Raw genomic sequence first — 17,998 nt, 5'->3', positions numbered from 1 at the left:
AGAGAAATCAACATAAATACCGATGAGACAGTGACCTTCTCAGAGAACAGAACCACACGGCGACCCTCGACAATCGCTCTGTGAAATGCGACCAGGGAGCATGATGGCGGAAACCACCGGGCAGTGCAGTTTCCGTCTCGGCGGGTGCTCTAATCGTGTACACTATTAGGTGCACAATTGTACTGGTATTGGAATTCTTTTTTATCTTGTGACCAGTTCCATGGCACACCAATCAGAGGCTTGTCTGAAAAGAAGCTGAACTCTTAGAAGGCACTGTAAGCAAATGACCAAAATGGCGGAAACCCCACCTGACGGGGGGGGGGTGGGGGTGGGGGGAGGAGGGTGATGGGCAATAAAAAATGTTTCAGAAGCTGCTGGAGCAACCGTTTCTTTTGATTTCTTCATCTGTCCTTGGAACCAGAGGAAGGATCTTACGATGCCGGGCATGCGTGCACGCAGTTGGGGGGGTGGTTCTGTACAGCCCTGTCGGCCCTCTGCAGCACCCGCCGAGGGAGGCGCAGGGCAGACCTTTGGTCAAAACTTGAATGCCAGATGCCAGAAGTGCAATGCTATCATTACTAACGTTATTTCTCTATCCAGAATCGACCACAGTTCATCAACGTGCAGAAGATAGCTCCAGAAGATATTTCTAAGATAAAGCTCAGACCAAATAGTAATAGAAGGGTGCGAAAAATGCTTTTTGAGTCAGTTTTTGAAAACCAGCTGCACAGATTGTCAATAGAGAGTGACTGTGGTGTTTTGGCCCAGGGGGTGTGTGGTTAGTGTTTCTTCAGGGCTGTAACCCTTTTCTGTCCGTGGCCCATTAACCAGGCCAATTGTGACAGCTAGAAAATATATTTTTGGTTCAAGCTTTTTGAAATCTGGTGGACTTTCGTCTTAAGTCGTTCATGTGCACTTGAAATGGACAGAGGACTCACAGGACTACAGAAACCCTTTAATGTTTGTATAAAAACTCACCCCCCTTTCTTTTTAAGCTTGCGTTTTAATCTAGGTAACACATCATTCAGGTCTCGGATGCCTAAACTAGTGCTGTTATCGATGGGCCTACGTGCAGCACGCAACTGTCAGCCACTTCCTATGGGTGTTGAAGATCACAGTTCCCAAAAACAACCTGAAATCATGTTGCCGTGGCTTCTGTTTCTCAATATCTTACTGCAGCTTCCCTTACACATGCAATCAAAGAACCTGGCAGTTTATTGCCTTTTGGGTCATGTCGTAATAATATTAGCATAATTTAATTAATGTAAACATAAAATAGTAACAGTTTCAGAGGAAAATACTCATCATTTAAGATCATAAGCTAAATATAAATAGCATCTAAAAGGTCAACACCGAAATTTTAACTATCATTCATCATCAAGTGACTCTTCTTCATTAGTACTCTTACAATTTCCTAACAAGTCCTATGATTTCATGGGTTTCCAAAGTGTTCTGTAAGTGCAGCTCTGTATAAAAACAAGTGGCTCAAACAATTTCAGTTTTGGAGGACACAGGGTATACTCTCCTCTCGATGCTGCTTGCCTCCACCATCACCTCCCCCATCGCCTCCCCCCCAGCATGCTGATTTCTGGGAATCTCAGTTCATCTGGGAGGTAAACATCCAGGCAAACACAAAACAACCAAGCAAGCAAACAGACCAATAATTCAACCAAAAACCTGCAAGGATGTCTAGAAAAAACAATCGTGCGCTGGGTTTAGCTTGCTCCCCTTCCTCCCTTTCGAGTGGATGCTTGAGGAGAAGAAAGATAGAAGAGTTTCATTCTGCACTTCTTTTGTTTTAGCTCAAGATTTTGGAAGGGTCACTCATTTATAACTTAAATCATTTTGAGAAGATTGTGTAGAAGGGAGAATTGATACCATAACAAAGAAGCTACAATGAAGACTGTTGATATGCTGTGTGGTTGTAGGTAGAGTCCACTGCTATGTTGGTAACGTGTCACATAACTGATTGTTTTGGTAAGGAGGGCATGAATCTCCTGGCCCCACGTGGGGGTCCTTGCTTGGCTTCATTGATTTGGTTCTGAACATATCTACAGACATCTTGAGGAGAGGCCCGGGAACGAAGAAGAACACACGTGGAAGTGATGAGCTTTGCTTGGAGAAAGAAATCTAGAGAAACTGGTCGAGTCAGGAATCAATGATTTCTGACTCTTTTGGAAGGTCCAGACCCCAACCCTTCCCCCATTTCAGGGGGAAGCACATCTCAGGTTTTACTCTTCCTTCCCACCCCTGCCCCATTTATTGAAGGGAAGCAAGCGGTTTGAATTCCATTTCTTGCAAAAATCAAAATAAAACAAAATAACAATAACAAAGCAGAATGAGCAAGAATCTATAGGAAGCTGCTGGCTGTAAGGGACCCAGAGAAGCCAGGGGACATGTGACGTGCGCTGCCCCGTGACCCTGCATGCTCCCACAGTACACTGTCGCGTGCCTAGCTGCCCGCTCCGCCGTGAAGCCCACTCTGTGAACATCTAACATGTAAGCCCAGAGTGCATTTGCCCCACTGAACCGCCCTGTGAGAGAGGAACTCTTCCTTTCTAAAAATGTTTAGTTGCTCTATGCCTCTCAAATATCCAACTAAAAGGTTCTGCTAGCTCGCACTATGGTCATGAACGTGGGCTGTTTCATAGTCTCCACGGCACCAATGCCAGCCTGAGGCTGCGCTGAGCTATAGAGCCTGTCGCCTTTAAGAAACAGCCCCTTCCTCATATTCCACGCCTCCCAAGGGCCTCCCTTCATCACCGGGAGATGGTGGTCAGCGCTCCAGCACCTGCCAAAGCAAGGACCCCCCGGGCCTCTGGCTAAGGTGTGGCCCCTGCCAGGCTGTGGTCGCAGTGATGCTGTGGAGCCCTGGGCGCACATTGAGAGGAGAATACACACCTATGTCACAGCGGAAGAAACAGGCTTTCTGATTGTTCGATTTTCAAACCAGATCCCTGAACCTCGCCACCAGATCCACGGTGGGGAAACTCAGTCTTTATAAGGAATACAATCAAATCCAAAAGCTCTGTGTTTGGTCTTAATATGAAACGATTTAAAGAATTACCAATTTCCTTCTTGAAATTGCTTCTTACTTAGTTCTGAGAGAATCTTGTAACTGAAACAGCCACAGTGTCAAGGTTCTACACGAGGTTAAATCATGACCCACCTCGTATCACAAGTGGACACGGTTGTTATTGCAAACGTGAAGTCAATCATACACTCAGTGTGTTTTCATGTTCTTAGTAGCTATAGTGACTATACACGTGAGTGATTAAATACACAGATATATGCAGATGCGTGCCCTTAAATTTCCTAAGTGAAAATCTATTAAAACTATTGCACTGGGTGGTTTTTTGAGTGTTTTATAATAAAGTAAGCGCCACAACTGTTTCCACAATGGGATGGAATCAGTGAGCGGGAATGAATATACTAAAGAAATCACTATTGATCACAGCTTAGGACACACCATGCTTTGCATAGCAAATGGCTCTCGTTACTTACTATCTTAAGATAATTAATGTGCAGTCACTGCCCTTGTCTTACGTTATCGGTCATTCTGTTACTGTTCAATTTCTATCAGGGACGTTTTCTATGGGGGGGCATTCATCAATAACTGTCATCTGATGATAATTTTATAAATCATGATGCCACCTGCCCAATCCAGTGTATAAAATACGTGCTTCATCCCTGATTGGCTACTTGTTGTGTACACCCTGGCCTCTCCACATAGATGCTGGCTCCTTTGTAAGAACACAGGCTCACGCTAGTGGTTTCTATCACAGGATGGGCATGTGCGCTAGCCCTGTCTTTCCGAGGCAGGCGTCTCCCGCTGAAATATCATGTTACTCGTCTGCTCTGATAATAGGACATTGAGCTGCTTTGTGTATTTCCCAGACAAATGTTTTATTTGCTGTCCAGCAACACAGCCACAAAATAGACTTGTGTAACCAACTCTGAGAAATCTGCACTGGGGACGGGACTCAGGGTGGTGCGCACTTCGCTTGCGGGCTATCCCGGCACCTCTTCCCCTAGCTCCTGCTTGCGCGAGGCAACTTACGTTAGGTAGAAATATTACCTTTACCATAGTATGGCTTTTTGACATGGCTGTCACTGGACTTAGGCTTTCTCTCCTCCCCGGGAAGCTGTCTTGGCGACTGCTCTTCATAGGAGCGCACAGTGTCCCGCCTTCCGGCCTCCATCGCCATCTTTTCCCTCATGGCCTTCGCCCTCTCTGTCTCCAGAGCAATGGCTTTCTCCAGGAGGGTCAGGTTCCCCTTGGTCATGTCAAACACCTCCTCAGACCTGTCCGAGTTCACGGAGGTGGTGTCGTCATCTCGTTCGTGATACCCGTCCTCCTTTGCACAGCTGGAGAAAGTTCTAGACCTGGGACTCAGCTGCTCCTCGAGCCTCATGAGGTTCATCATGTCGGAGTAGCTCCTGTCTGGCGTCCTCCCCGCGAAGTCGTCGTCCTGGCGGGCGTGCTGGCGGCTGTTCATGTTGGGGGGCTGGCTCCTGTCCTGCGGGTTTGTCTCGCTCAGTTTCCGGGCCAGATCGAAGCACTGATTCCTCAGGCACTCCAGGCTGCTCAGACACACCTCCTCGTCGCTCTCCTCCACCATCTTGTCCACGAGCCCGTTGTTCATGGGCTTTCCCAGCATCACGTAGTTCATGTTCCTGCTGTCTTGCTGTGACAGCGAGTCTGCGTACCCCCTGTCGCCCAGGCTGTCCGCGAGCACCACACCGTGCCCCTGCGCCAGCAGCTTCAGCGAGTCCACTGTCTCCCGCACCACGTCACTGTCCAGGTCCAGGCTCAGCTCGCTCTTCCGGCCCAGCGTCTCGTTCCTGTCGCTGCCATCGTCCAGGCTGGTGGACGTGTTGCTGTTCATCTCCGACTCGGTCCTGGCCCGATAGGCTGCGTCCTCGGCAATCTTGCCGAGGTTCAACAAGGACTTGGCCACCAGCTCATCATAGTTATCATACTCATCATTATTGTTATCATCCTTTTCTGCGTCTTGCATTATTCGAGTATTGTGACAGTTCATTTGATGGTCTTCTGCAAAGAAAATAAAAAGAAAAAGGACAAAAAAGAAAAGAAAAGGAAAAAATGGCTAGAACTGGAAGTTTCGTTGCAACAGCATGGAAAGCAAGTCAATGGCATGTCCAACCCTGTTCACTGCACACCGGAAACTAAGGTCCCGCGCGCGGCTCAGTGGGCGTTGTGGTCCAAAGGGAGCGGACTGCTCTAAAACCAGGGGCCATAGGAAGCTAGAAACTTGCTAGAAGCTATCGATTTCCTTAATTATTCTTAAGATAAACCAGTATATGCGGTAAATGTAATTTTAAAATATTAATTTTTCTTTCTAAATTTTACGAGTGACTGTTATTTTTTATCCACTTAATTTATTTACAGCCCAAACAGATGCATGATAATTACACTCATCATATTACCAGGCTTTCTAAGAGTTCATGAACTTTGCTCGTTACCAACTCTTAAACAGATGTTCACAGCAATTGCTTTTAAATGGTTTGTTTTCGCGGTGGCGCTCAGGCAGCGCATCGCAAGGCCCCGGGCTCACGCAGCGACACCACCTACGCTGGGCGTTCAGGATTGGAAGCACATGTTTGGATTGAATTAAGCTATTTTGAACTTTCTACCTTATAGACAATTCATTATGATAGGCGCTAAGGCAACCGGAACGCGTGTAAAAGTTTAGAAGCTAAATCTAATTCACTGTGGTTCCCGCATGCCTGTCTCAGCAGGATTGAGGGAGAGGGGGAGAAGAGTGTGCGGTGACCAGAAGCCCAAAAAATGCAGGACTGAGGTCAGTTGGTGCAACCAGGGCCCGTACGACGTGGCATTTAATGTGGCCAGTGCACCCCTGTGTTGGCGTGCCTCCCAGCCTCAGGAGAACTTGGGTGAGTTGCTAGAAATGATGTATGAACAAGCATTATGTCCAGTCACAAAAATGCATTTAGGAAAATTTGCTGAAAGAAGACCACGTAATAAAACCCCAGAAATGTATCCTGTTTCACACTAGAGGAACGTTCAGGGCACTCATCTTTCTCATAAACGCTACCAGGAACACTGCGAATATCTGTAATGGTATGTATGGCTTCTAAAGAGTCCCCTCCCCTGGCCCCCTAGACTGGATTTAGTCACCTCCACGCCACTTTCACATCTGCTTTCTGTTTCTTTGATTCAAAAAACCAAGAAGAAGTGTTCAAGTTTATCCCTGTGCTGAGGAAATGAGGCGTCTTGATTACGAGAAAGTACCTGTTTGCTAACAGCAGAGTCAGGGTGTCCCCGGGGCCTCCTTTATGGATTTCGTGCTGTTCCCTCAGAAAAGACTTTGGTTGGTAAAAGAGGTCTGGGCACCAATATATCAATAACAATTTTTGTTAGCCCACAGAGCAAATCAACACATTTTAAAAAATCTAACACATCTTTCTAAACATCAGCAATGCTAATTTGTCGTATGTTAGTCATAGAGAATCACTAATTGTATAAAACAAATATCGTCTCTTTTCTGGATAGCTCCTACAAATAATTTTCTTTTGTACAGAGATCCATGCACTCCCAAAGCAAGAGAACAGAAATCCGGCCCGGTGAGCACAGCGGGAAAGACCGTGTGGAAGGCCTTGACGACTATGCACTGCGCCCTTAGCCCAGCATTCAAGGTTATACAAGTTGAAGGCGATCCTGTCCTAGTGAATGCTTGAAAACGTGAAAGTCATATTCTCCTCTCCATGTGCACGCTGATTGTTAGGTCCCTGGGCTGTGACTGGAGACACCCTGGGGCAGCGTGGCTGGCGACTTTGAGCCCAGCACCACTGTGCCTGTGAGGGACCGACCGTGACACGAATGTATACGTACATTTGAAAACAAGGAAGCATAAGCAACATGTTGGGGCATTTTCCAAGCCGAGTCCGGGGAGAAACCACCGTCAGGCAAGACTTATTATTTTTATGATTTTCTCTGAACTTCCTCTTGTGAAACACATCCCATCGTCCTCGAGAGCTTGGGGAGGAGGAGACGATGGAGGGCGTAACGAAGGACACAGAACGCCTGGCTCACCTCCTGGCTCCTTCCACGACCGTGAGGGAGGCTGCACAGAACTTGCCAGCGATCCATGGGAAAGATCTCTGCCCCTTCCCATTACACTGCAGTTTTAGGGAATTTCAGTGAATTCTCCACATTCTGAATCTTAGGATGGTCTTCAATTCATTTGTCCCAAATGGGAAATGGTTTTTGCTGCATTTCTGAGCTTGCCCCTCGGCCCCCCTGCAAGCCCCCACCCCCTGGGGAAGGAGCCCAGGGAAGGCCCCTGTCTGGGAACAGGGAAGGGAAACCGGGTCAGCGTCTGGCCACCCAGCCGAGTGCAGCTCCTCCTCCAGGCCACCGGGCTCGGCGTCGTCCGAGGCTGCGTGACCGCCGTCCGTAAAGGCGGCAACGGCTGGCAGAATGGTGCCAGTGGCCAAAACTCCTTGCAGGTTGATGGAATTTCTCAAGCTACCGGCATTTAACTATTTGAAAACGTATGTGCAATAAAGTCAGCTCTTCATTACGTGGACAAATGGAGGGGAACCGTCAGTCACCCCATCAGCAAGCAGGCACCAGCCTCCTCCAGGATTCAGTCATTTACAGAATTGTAGCTCTGGTTTTGTGTTTTCAGGCAATTTACTCTACTTATGCTGTGCTGAGGCTAATAGCGAAATGGGTCACAGGTGAAAGCGGGTATGATGCATGGGCCAGAGTTTTCGGTGCCGATTTGGGGTTAACCACGTGGCACCTGACAGTCCGAAAACTGAAAGTCCAACCACAGGAACTTCAGAGTCCACTGGACTAGTTCTTCACGTGACCCATGCTCTATCAGACGGGGACAATGTGCTTGTGCTGAAAACAAGGATTTTACCTGAAAATTATATTAAAGTATAGGTTCTTGTGCTACAGAAAAGACCATAACTATATAGACAGGGCTTTCGGGAGGAGACCCGAGAACCTCAGTTTCCTTTTTGTGGTTTCTGCCGCGAGCGCATGCCCTGCGGAGCTGCGAGGGAACAGACACATGACGGAGCCGCTGGCCGGTGGGGTCCTGTCCTGGGGTGGGGTAGGACTTGTCACGCTGGGTGGGTGTGCGGGAGGCCTGGGGTGGGGTAGGACTTGTCACGCTGGGTGGGTGTGCGGGAGGCCTGGCCCAGCTGCTCCCAGGGAGGAGTCCAGGCCCAGAGTACAGAGGTCGCCCTGGCTGGGCCCAGGGGCCCTTTCCGTTTCTACCTACCTGAGCTTTCTGAAATGTTGTGCCTTTGAATTTTATCTCCTTTGATTCATATTGTTATAAACAATTTATCCTCAATAGTTACAATTTGAAAACAAAAAAAAAATCTTAAACAAAAACGTAGGGCATTTCTTCTCCACCTTCACAACTATAATTTGGGGTGGTTAGAACTCTGCGGATTACGACTTTATAATTACAAGCACTGTTTTTTTTTGTTTTTGTTTTGTTCTGTTCTGTTTTGTTTTAGTGCATTGTTGCTAAAAAATACGATTGAGATACAACTCTGGATTCTTTCAAGATCTGTCCCTGATTATGTTCCTACTGTTTTTTTCAGACACTCAAATAAGCTATGGGCAAGTGAGCACACACCTGATGGGGGTGGGGCAGGGGAGAAAGAAAAAGAAAAAGCCAGAAGAACAATGAGAAAGGAGGGACACTACTTCAAAGCAGGAATTGTGCTAGACTTTTCCAGGTCCTAGGAGAGGTGGTCCGGGAGCACCCCCCAGCGGGTCTCAAGTCATGAAGCGCAGTGTTTCCTTTTGATTACAGAGACGCATCGTCAGGTTCCTTAACCTTCCATGTCCTGGGGCCTGGCCATCGGGTTACGTCCTTCCAGCTGGGCAGAGGAGGCTGGGGAGTTAGGGGGTCCTGGACTGACGTTCAGAAGACCACCCGAGTCAGAAGGCCATGTCCCTGGAGAGCGTGAGGGACTGGAGCTGGTGGGAAGGTAGCGGACGCTCGGGGGAGGCCATGTGGGGGGCTGGGGGAGGGCGGACGGAGACAGCCCAGTTGCCCCGCTGACGATGACGACCCTCTCCTGCCCTGTGACCTCTGCAGCCCCTCCCTGGGCCCAGAGCAGTGACCTGAGTTTCCATCCCTCTGCCTTCACCCTCCTCAGGTACCTCAGACCTGCTCTGGGACACATGTGGCATCTTGTCCACATGTGAGTGAGAAGTCTCCCACCTCCTAGGGGCTGGTCCAGGCCCCCGGCACCCTCCCCGAGGCCTCACACTCTGTCCTGACAAAGCGGGGCCCCAGAGCCCCCTGTTCCGCAGGGACGAGAGGAGAATCTGAGCTGAGAGACGGCAGATTCCCTGCATCACCCTCTGGACTCAGCTGCTGCATTTTCTAATCACAGTTCATTCAACAATGTTATTTGTGTTATTTATGGGGAACTTTCTGGCTAGGTCTGCCCATATTCACAGTTATAGGAATTATTAGAGGTTAAAATTATCGAAGCAGAGGTGTTCCGTCATGACCCTTATCAGCACGAGTACCGGGAGGGGTGCCGCGTTCTCCAGAGCCCAGAGGCCGCCCTGATGCTGTGCTCCTAGAGTCGCAGAATGTTCACGTGGGAGAGCGTTCCAGGTACGGCTCCATCAAAGCTTCCACGTGTGAAGATGCGTGCGTCCAGAGGGTTAGGGAGCCTGTTCGAAGCCACGTGCCTTTGGGCGGTGAGTCCTTCATCCATGGTCACCTTGGGCTTCCTGCCCTGCCCGGGGCGCTTCCCTTACTGTCCAGAATGTGCAGACATTCTGGGGATTAAAAGCGGGCTCATCTCAGAGGTCAGGTCCCAGCAGGTAAGCAGATCCGAGAGAAGAAGGCTTGTGTCTGCTTCCAGCGGGAAAGGCGGCTCCTGGCCCCCCCATCTGTGTGGGTCGGCAAGCCGGCTGGTGAGCAGTTGCAGGCCTTTTCTGAATTCGCATCTCCCAAGGGAGGCTCCGAATCCAGAGTGTCCTGCATTCTTCCCAGGGGTTGTGAGAGCGGAGGGCCGTCTGAAGGCAGAGCCGCCCCCCAGGGGCTCCCGAAAGAGCTCTCTATTTTTTTGTAATTAATTCGTTTCTCATTTTGCTCAACAGATGCAGACATGGTCTGATTCTACTTTGACTTGTGTTTTCCTTTCTCTTCCAAGCAACGAGACGTTTGTCTACCATAATCAGTGGTCTGCGGTCCTGAAGCTTCAAGCCCAGCCATGCGTGTGAACATGACACGGGCACAGCGCCCGTGCCCTGGGTGGCTAGCGCTGCTGCGGACTGCACGGGGTGTCCAGCACAGCCACGTACCCACCAACTCTGTGGCCACGACATGGATGAAGAGGTGTCTGAATTTGGTCATACAGACTAGTAAAATACTCAAAGTCTCTTTCAATTAAACGTTTCAAATGAGTGACTAGAATCTGACTTTTGATTTACCAGTGGATTGTAAAAAAAGTATTTAGAATTAGCTGGATTTTCCTTTTAACTAAGGAAAGTAGACAGTGCATGCCCGAAATGATCTTCCTGCACTGTGTAACGGAAGCAGGGTGGCCCCCAGGCCATGAGGGAACCAGGAGTTCCCGCTGTGCCCTCCAATGCGGCCTCTGGGCTCCGTCTACAGTGCTCTGCGTGGCCTGGCTGGGGACCCTGCTCCCGTGGGCCTCCCAGTGGCGAGCTGCTCAGGGTTCTCAGAGTGGAAGGGGCAAGGCCTGCGACAAGGCCCCGCCCTTGCCGGCCTGGCGCTCTACCTCACCTGTGAGCTGTAGGCGAAGAAGCAGACAGCCGTGTCTGGGCCGGATCACAGACGGAGCCTCCTAGGAATCCTGGGCACCTTCCGGGGGCCCCGTCCAGCTGGACTTCGCTCTGGGTTCCTCCAGACAGCAGTTTCTCTGTTCCAATCGGTGCTAATCATTGGCGAGATGATTTTGGTGAATTATATGCAATCAACCAAAATGTGTATTCCCATCCCTTTTTTCTGAACTGTGTGTTTCCCTCCTGGGGCTGTTTCTGGGCTGCAGTCTCATCCCCACGAATGTCTGTACATCGGCTCTCCAACGTGGCGTCTGCTGCTGTCCGGCGCTTTTGTATTTGTGGCCCGTCCACTCTGCGCAGCGAAGAGTCGTGATTGCGGCTGGCTGGGGCGCCAGGGCTCCGGGCTGCTGCCCTTTGTGAACACGTGTGGCTCCCTGTTAGGTTATGAATTTCTAGGTTTCCTGACCTTGGCTCCCATCATTGCCCCCAAGCTCTCCTTGGGGCTGAATGACAAGTCTTTCCTGTGCCCCCACAGGTGTCCGCAGTGCAACCTAAGGGTGCCCGGGTGGTGCCAGCTCTGGTCGGGAAGTGGAAGTACCGGTGCTCAGGCTTGGGGGACAGTGACCAGGTGCTGCTTAGTTACTCACATAGCAGCTATGCTCGAGCACTCTGGAGAGCGGAACACGAGCCAGAGGCGAGCCGTGGCAGCGCGCACGGGATACCGCAGGTAGAGGTAAGTGTGCATAAGGCGTTGGGCCGGGTCTGAGGGACAAGAGGAATGAGGCCTCATGGGGGAGATGGGGGCCAGGCTGCAGTGTGTCTTGGGTGCATAAGCAGCAGGGCCCCAGGGAAGCCAAGCTCGTGCCAAGAGTGGAGGAGAGGAGGCCGGTCACGGGACAGGCCTCGGGGAGTGGCCAGCACACTGCTGAGACCCAGGAGGCATGTTTTTAACGTTTTCTCATTTAATTAATTTAAATTAATTTCACCCTTATTAAATTTGATTTATCTACACGTAAGTAACCACGTTTGGCTCAGGGCTACGACGCTGGCAGCACAGGGTCAGAACGCGGAGAGTCGGTGGGGTCTGAGCTCTGATGTTGATGTTCGCAGCAGGTGCACGGGCATGCCTCACTTTACTGTGCTTCACTTTATCGCAGATACTGTGGTGTGCGCAGATTAGAGGTCCACGGCCAGCGTGTGTCCAGCACATCTGTCAGCACCTCTGTTCCAACAGCATTTGCCCACTTCCTGTCTCTGTCACATTTTGGTAATTCTCGCAATATTTCAACGTTTTTTATTATTATATTTATGATGGCGATTTGGAAGCACAGATAATGGCTACCGTGTTTTAGCAATATTTGTTAACTAAGACGTGTCCTTTGTTTAGTGATGATGCGCTTGCACACTTTCCAGACTACGGTGCGGTGTAAACACAGCCTGTACACACACCAGGAAGCCACACAGGTCACCGGGCTCGCTGTAGTTCAGTGGTCTGGAACAGAACCCCCAATATCGCAGCACCGTGCCTGTGTATATATGTGCATATAATTTACACACATATTTATGTAACACAAATTTTACATGAGCCATCCACCAGCTGACCACCGTGCGTGTGTGGACCAGCTCTGGCGGTGTCTGCAGGCCTGGCTCCCTGGGCCCTGGACCCTGGAGTATGATGGATACTCTGGTCCTGGGCACCAAGCTGGAGAAGTGTTCACCATTTGTCACTCTGACTCCCAGGGACCAGAGCGACACTTGTGTTTTTTACATGCAAACCTCCAGTACACGCAATGGGGCCTGGAATGTAGACATTCGTCGCCCAGTGAATGAACTCAGTGGGGAAAAGCAGAGCTAGCAGGAGCCCTTAGCCCGTCTGCTGCGTGCTCCACCTTCATCCCGTCTGTCAGATAATCTGGAAGTCCCGCGTCCCACCTGAGGCCTCATGTTGGCTCTTTCGTTAGAGGGCGAAGCTGCCCCACGTGCTGGAAGGCGGGAGGGGTGCGAGCACAGGCAAAGCACCCAGTAAAAATCATTACAAATGTCCGAGGACTATTGCTGTCTCATTCATTTTGAATCCTGTCCATTCTTTTTAAAAATTTTTTTATTTGAGAGAGAGAGAGAGAGAAAGTAGGGGAGGGCTAGAGAGAAAGAGAAAGAGAGAGTATTAAGCAGGCTCCATGCTCATTGCAGAACCCAACTCAGGGTTCAATCCCACAACCCTTGGGCCAAACCTGAGCCAAAATCAAGAGTTGGACACTCAACCAACTGAGCCACCCAGGCGCCCCTAAATATTGTCCATACTATAAGCGAAACCATGATTGAAAAATTCCCATTAAGCTAAACGAGATAAACTAAAGGAAAAATAAGTTTTCACGAGGGACCCAACTTACATAATAACTTGTAGAAATTGTGAGTTATGTTTCTTTCTTACAGTGCTTATTCCTGAGGAGCTGAGCGAGTGGAATATGAATGCGTGAAGCTTTGAGGGCCTTTCTACTTGATGATGTTTTGGGCATCTGGCTTATCTAAATTTCAACTTAAAAATAAGATAGTCCTATCCTTCCCTCCCCACCAGAGAAGGAGATAAATGAAGTCAGTATCTCCCAGACTGAGACAGACTGACACATGTTAACCACTGTCTCCCCTCTCTCCCTCTCTCTCTCACACACACACGCACATGCGCGCGCACACACACACACACACACACACACACACACACACAGAGCTCACAGAGTATCTAAATTTTACAGAATGGGCTGGAAAATAAAATAAAGGTATTGCTCCAATTGGAAGGTTTGACTGGGCCGGAGCCGGAGAGCCCCTGTTCTTTGTTCCTGCTTGACCACGGCTAATCCCCATTGGATGGAAATAATCTGATCTGATTCAAAGGCTCTTTGAAAACCACAACTTTCCAGGGACCTAAGTTCAACAATTTTTGGTGTCTGGAAATTTTGTTGTTTTGGCCCAAATCTTTAAGGCTCTACCTCAGCGTGTGACTTCTAATTCTGCCCTTTGCAAAAAATTGTAATTTATATTTTTTCACAGACACACTCTTCTCTCGTAGTATATCACGCATTTCTTTTGGCAGGAGGTGCCGTCTGCTTAGTTCTGAGTCCTCAGGGGACCCCACACATATCTAGGGACCATTTTTTGAAACAGGCTGTCATCATGATCAGAGTCCCTCACATTAACACAGCCCCGATGCGCACAGTACGCTTGCTATGCGCAGCCGGGACCTCAGGCGCAGAATCACGGATGAGCCCGGGTGCACGCGAGGGAGAGCACCCCTGAGGCCAGCTGCTGCTCGTAGCTCTGACCTGCTTCCCCTCTTGGGGCCGCACCTTCTTTCTGCTTCCAGACGAGGGCCAGCGTCAGCACCCTCATCCTCGGATGGCACACTGAGAGCCAGTGAGGGCAGTGACCACAGGCTCGAAACCGCCCCTGCCCCCTGGGAAGTTCTCTATGCTTTGAAAAGCTGGTGTCTAGAATAAAAATTACATTAATAAGACAAAACAAATACGCTGGTAATTTCTCCAAGTGGACCTTGAAACACATTGAATGAAAACATATTAAGTCTGTTGGCTCACGTCTTCATTCCCCATTATTATGTAAAGAAAGATTTTTCCCCAGCATGTTATGCATGTTGTAGCATCTTAAACATAGATGACGTTACATCCTCATGCAAGACTTCTGGTTTGGGTTTATGTGTCTGAAAATTCATGAAACATAAGCTCTAATTATATTTTGTACTTACGCAAAATTAGCTTGCACGAGGAAGTTTAATTTTTATCACAGACTTCTACCTGGAAATGTCTAACTCTGTGCTCACTCAAGTGACAGAGCCACACCCTCCCATATAGCCGTGTGGTAAGCCTCCTAAAATAACATTTTCGTGGATGTAGGGAAAGATTAATTTTTAAGATGATAAAAAATCATCATATCCTTTCTCCCAACTCTGTCCACGGCTGTTCTTGAGTTGAAACCTTGCATACTAAACACATCGTCTTTGTTTCTATGTTGGTCTCAGAACTCATTGCTTTTTCTGCTGACTGCAGTGGAAACTGGTTTGCTAATTCTGATTTTCACAGTCTGTCTGGATTTCAGCTTGCTTCCTCATCAGGGACATTTCCCCGAGAACGAGGTAAGAGGATAATTGGCTAATCAATATGAGAACAGCATCCTGAAGGGAGTTTGGGGAACTCAGCGGCCACAACACAGACCCTCATCGCCTTCCTTCTGCCTTTGTCTTAGAGAAATTCAAGCCCGTCTACTGCAAATTGTCTCGATGTTCTAACAATGTGGGGTCTAGTGCTTCATCCTGTTTGAAACAGAAAACACCTTGGAAACTTGGTGGTTAAAAAACAGTGTTTCTTTGAGGAGGATTTATACAGGGTGGGTTTTGCTTTGAATTCCCTTCAAAGAAAGTGGAGTTACTACAGAGAATGTTCCGTGAAGAGCTCAACTGTGTCCAGGGCGGTTTCTCGTGAGGGTGCTGGGAAACGTCCAGAGCCAGACATGAAAGGCTCCGACCACCAGCTCGGTGTGGCGGCCGGAGCAGAGGCCGGGGGGGATCCACGTGCCAGCGTCCTGGTCAGCTGTGCACCTGGCGGTTGTTCTGCATCCGGTCCGCTCACTTCCCCTGCGCACGACTGTCACATCGTATACCGGGCAGCTTCTACCCACCGTTACTCACACGTCCCCAAGCCATGTGGTTCCTCCCTAGCTGTGAGCTCCTGGGACCCCCACGACGCATCCGTGGCCAATCCACATGCAGAAGAGCAGCTGCGGGAGCCAGAACAATCCCAAGAGTCAAGCAAGAGTAGCATAGAAAGGACTCTGTTTACCTACAAATGCATTTCAGAAACGAAATGTTAAGACACGGTTGTGTCGGGGGCACCTGGGTGGCTCAGTCGGTTGGCAGGCCAACTTTGGCTCAGGTCATGATCTCACAGTTCGTGGGTTCCAGCCCCGCGTTGGGCTCTGTGCTGACAGCTCAGAGCCTGGAGCCTGTTTCCGATTCTGTGTCTCCCTCTCTCTGACTCTCCCCTGCTCTCATGCTCTCTCTCTCTCTCTCTCTCCCTCTCTCTCAGAAATTAAAAAAAAAAAAAAGAGAGAGATGGTTGTGTCAAAGATGGCCATGAATGTGAAAGTTCTTTCTAGTCTTGAAAGCACATTCCTACATTCTTCCCCATGGACAGATCAATATGAACTCCTAAGGAGATACGTATACGTATATACATACATTGACTGTATACACACACACACGTGTGTGTGTATTATTTAAAGCTGTGTTCTTTTCAGTGGGGTGAGCTATGAGAGAAGCCATAACCTGTTCGGCATTAAATAACCATTTAATCTAAATTTCCCAAATCATAAGAATCTGAAAAGATGATTTACCTTAAGATCTGCAAAATCTCCTATAAGAAAAACCCATGACTCCTGAATCATAACTTTCTTACCTTTAGTCTAACCAGGGAGCTTTCATTTAATGAATGCAGATTAGACCACTACAATGTATTTTGAAAATAAAATTCTCCATGCAAAAGACCAGGCCACCTAGACAAGATATAATTCTGATGAATCACAGTGGAATTTAATGTAATCTGAAATGAATGACTCAGATATTTCTCCCTGTTGCTCAAACAAGCAACAGGTGATAGAAAGAACATGAGGTCTTGGTAAGAAACCCCGTCAGGACAACTGGACTGCATATCCTCCTCTTACTAAAAGTCATTGAATCTTTCTGAGCCTCACTTTCTAGAGAGTGCCACAGGGAAACGATGCCTACCTCCCTCACGCAATCACCAAAGATCCAGCATAACCCTGTACATCAACACACCCATTGCAATATTAGCAACAATATTTTGTTCATACATAACTACAGTGGGGGAGGGTCCTTGGAATTCAAATATGTATCTAATTCCCAAGTTATACGTAATGGTCCTTCTATGGACAATGGGCTCCTATTGTAATGATCTGGGGGTCGATATGCACTTATTGTAGCTAAAACAAAAATCTCTCAAAGGGCACAATGCAGCGTATAATGGAGGTGGGACGGCCACAGCAGAAGAAGGCGTGGTGGCACCTCTTTAGGAGAGATACAGGCTTTGCAGCTCCTCACACGGCTAACATCGGCCTGTCGGGTCCTCGTGGCCCCATCAGGGTGCTCTGCTTTCCTCACGTGAGACGATGGTCTGCCGCTTGTGGACGTGCTCGTGTGTGAGCCGGCCTCCTGGCACCTTCTGGAATGCTCTCCTCTCACTGTGACGTGAGTGCTTGGCTTCTCTGTTAAGTCACTGTCTGTGCTTCTATTTGCTAAGATAAAGGCACAGTCCACCTTGGAGGGAATCTGTTGGCCGCTCGGGGATATAATGGTCACTGAGATGTAAACCATGGGACAGGAAAGGCTGACTTCAGAATGGTGACCCAGAACTCTGGTCACCAGACAAGGTACACCTGCCCCCCGCTTTTCACAAATGTATGATTTCAGCCAGATCCATTCAAGGAGTGGGCGGAGGCAGACCATATGGGGTGCTCTGGACTCAGACTGTGTTTCTCATGGTGGAGATGTTGTTATCGAGGCAGGAGCTCACATATGCTGATAGTGATTTTGGCATTAAAGTTACCAGTAAGGGAAATAGAATGTATTTGGGAAATGAGGACATGAAAACAGGAAGTTGACAGACACATGCCTTTCAGAGTCCTGTCTTACTGAATTAAACATAGCTCAGAGTTTGATCATGTAAAATGAGTGCTTGATCAGCAAAGCACCTGGCTAACCAGGGTCTTGGATCACGTATTTATGGGGGTGCGTCCTCCAACACAGACTTCCGTACAATAGAAAATCTTCAGTAGAAAATCTCGGTGAAGGAGTCCTAGATATCAGGCACCTAAAGGGATTTCTCAGGGAAGATACTTGTGCTTTGCTCAGAAACCGGGCAAGGCGTTGGTGCCTTCCTGCAGAGAACTAGTGGTCAGAATCACCGTGGAAGGTCCCTCACAGGGACCATCACTGTCTGGTCAGAGTGACTTGTTGGGACTGAGGATTCACGGGAGAGCCCATCTGAAAGGGGGTAAGTTATTACACTTCTGTGCCGAGAATCCTCAGTTAATTGGATGTATCAGTATTACAACGGAGCAGATAGTCTAACGATCGATCTCGTAACACTACACCGTGGCCAGACCCTTCTTTCGTGGTTCCAGTTGATTCCT

The 17,998-nt window shown here is 48.8% G+C and overlaps 1 protein-coding gene across 1 annotated transcript in view; it reads right to left on the bottom strand.

Annotated features, from left to right (window-relative positions):
• Positions 1 to 17,998, bottom strand: part of MYT1L (myelin transcription factor 1 like) — a 272,202-nt gene that overhangs the window by 84,595 nt on the left and 169,609 nt on the right. The window contains exon 8 of the mRNA XM_039256014.1: positions 4,085 to 5,056. Within this exon, the coding sequence (XP_039111945.1) occupies positions 4,085 to 5,056 (972 nt within the window). The remainder of the gene's footprint in view (positions 1 to 4,084; positions 5,057 to 17,998) is intronic.

Source organism: Hyaena hyaena, unplaced genomic scaffold (assembly GCF_003009895.1).
Source record: "Hyaena hyaena isolate Hyena2069 unplaced genomic scaffold, ASM300989v1 scaffold_552, whole genome shotgun sequence".
Classification (NCBI taxonomy): Eukaryota; Metazoa; Chordata; class Mammalia; order Carnivora; family Hyaenidae; genus Hyaena; species Hyaena hyaena.
This window is presented reverse-complemented; position numbering and strand designations above follow the sequence as displayed.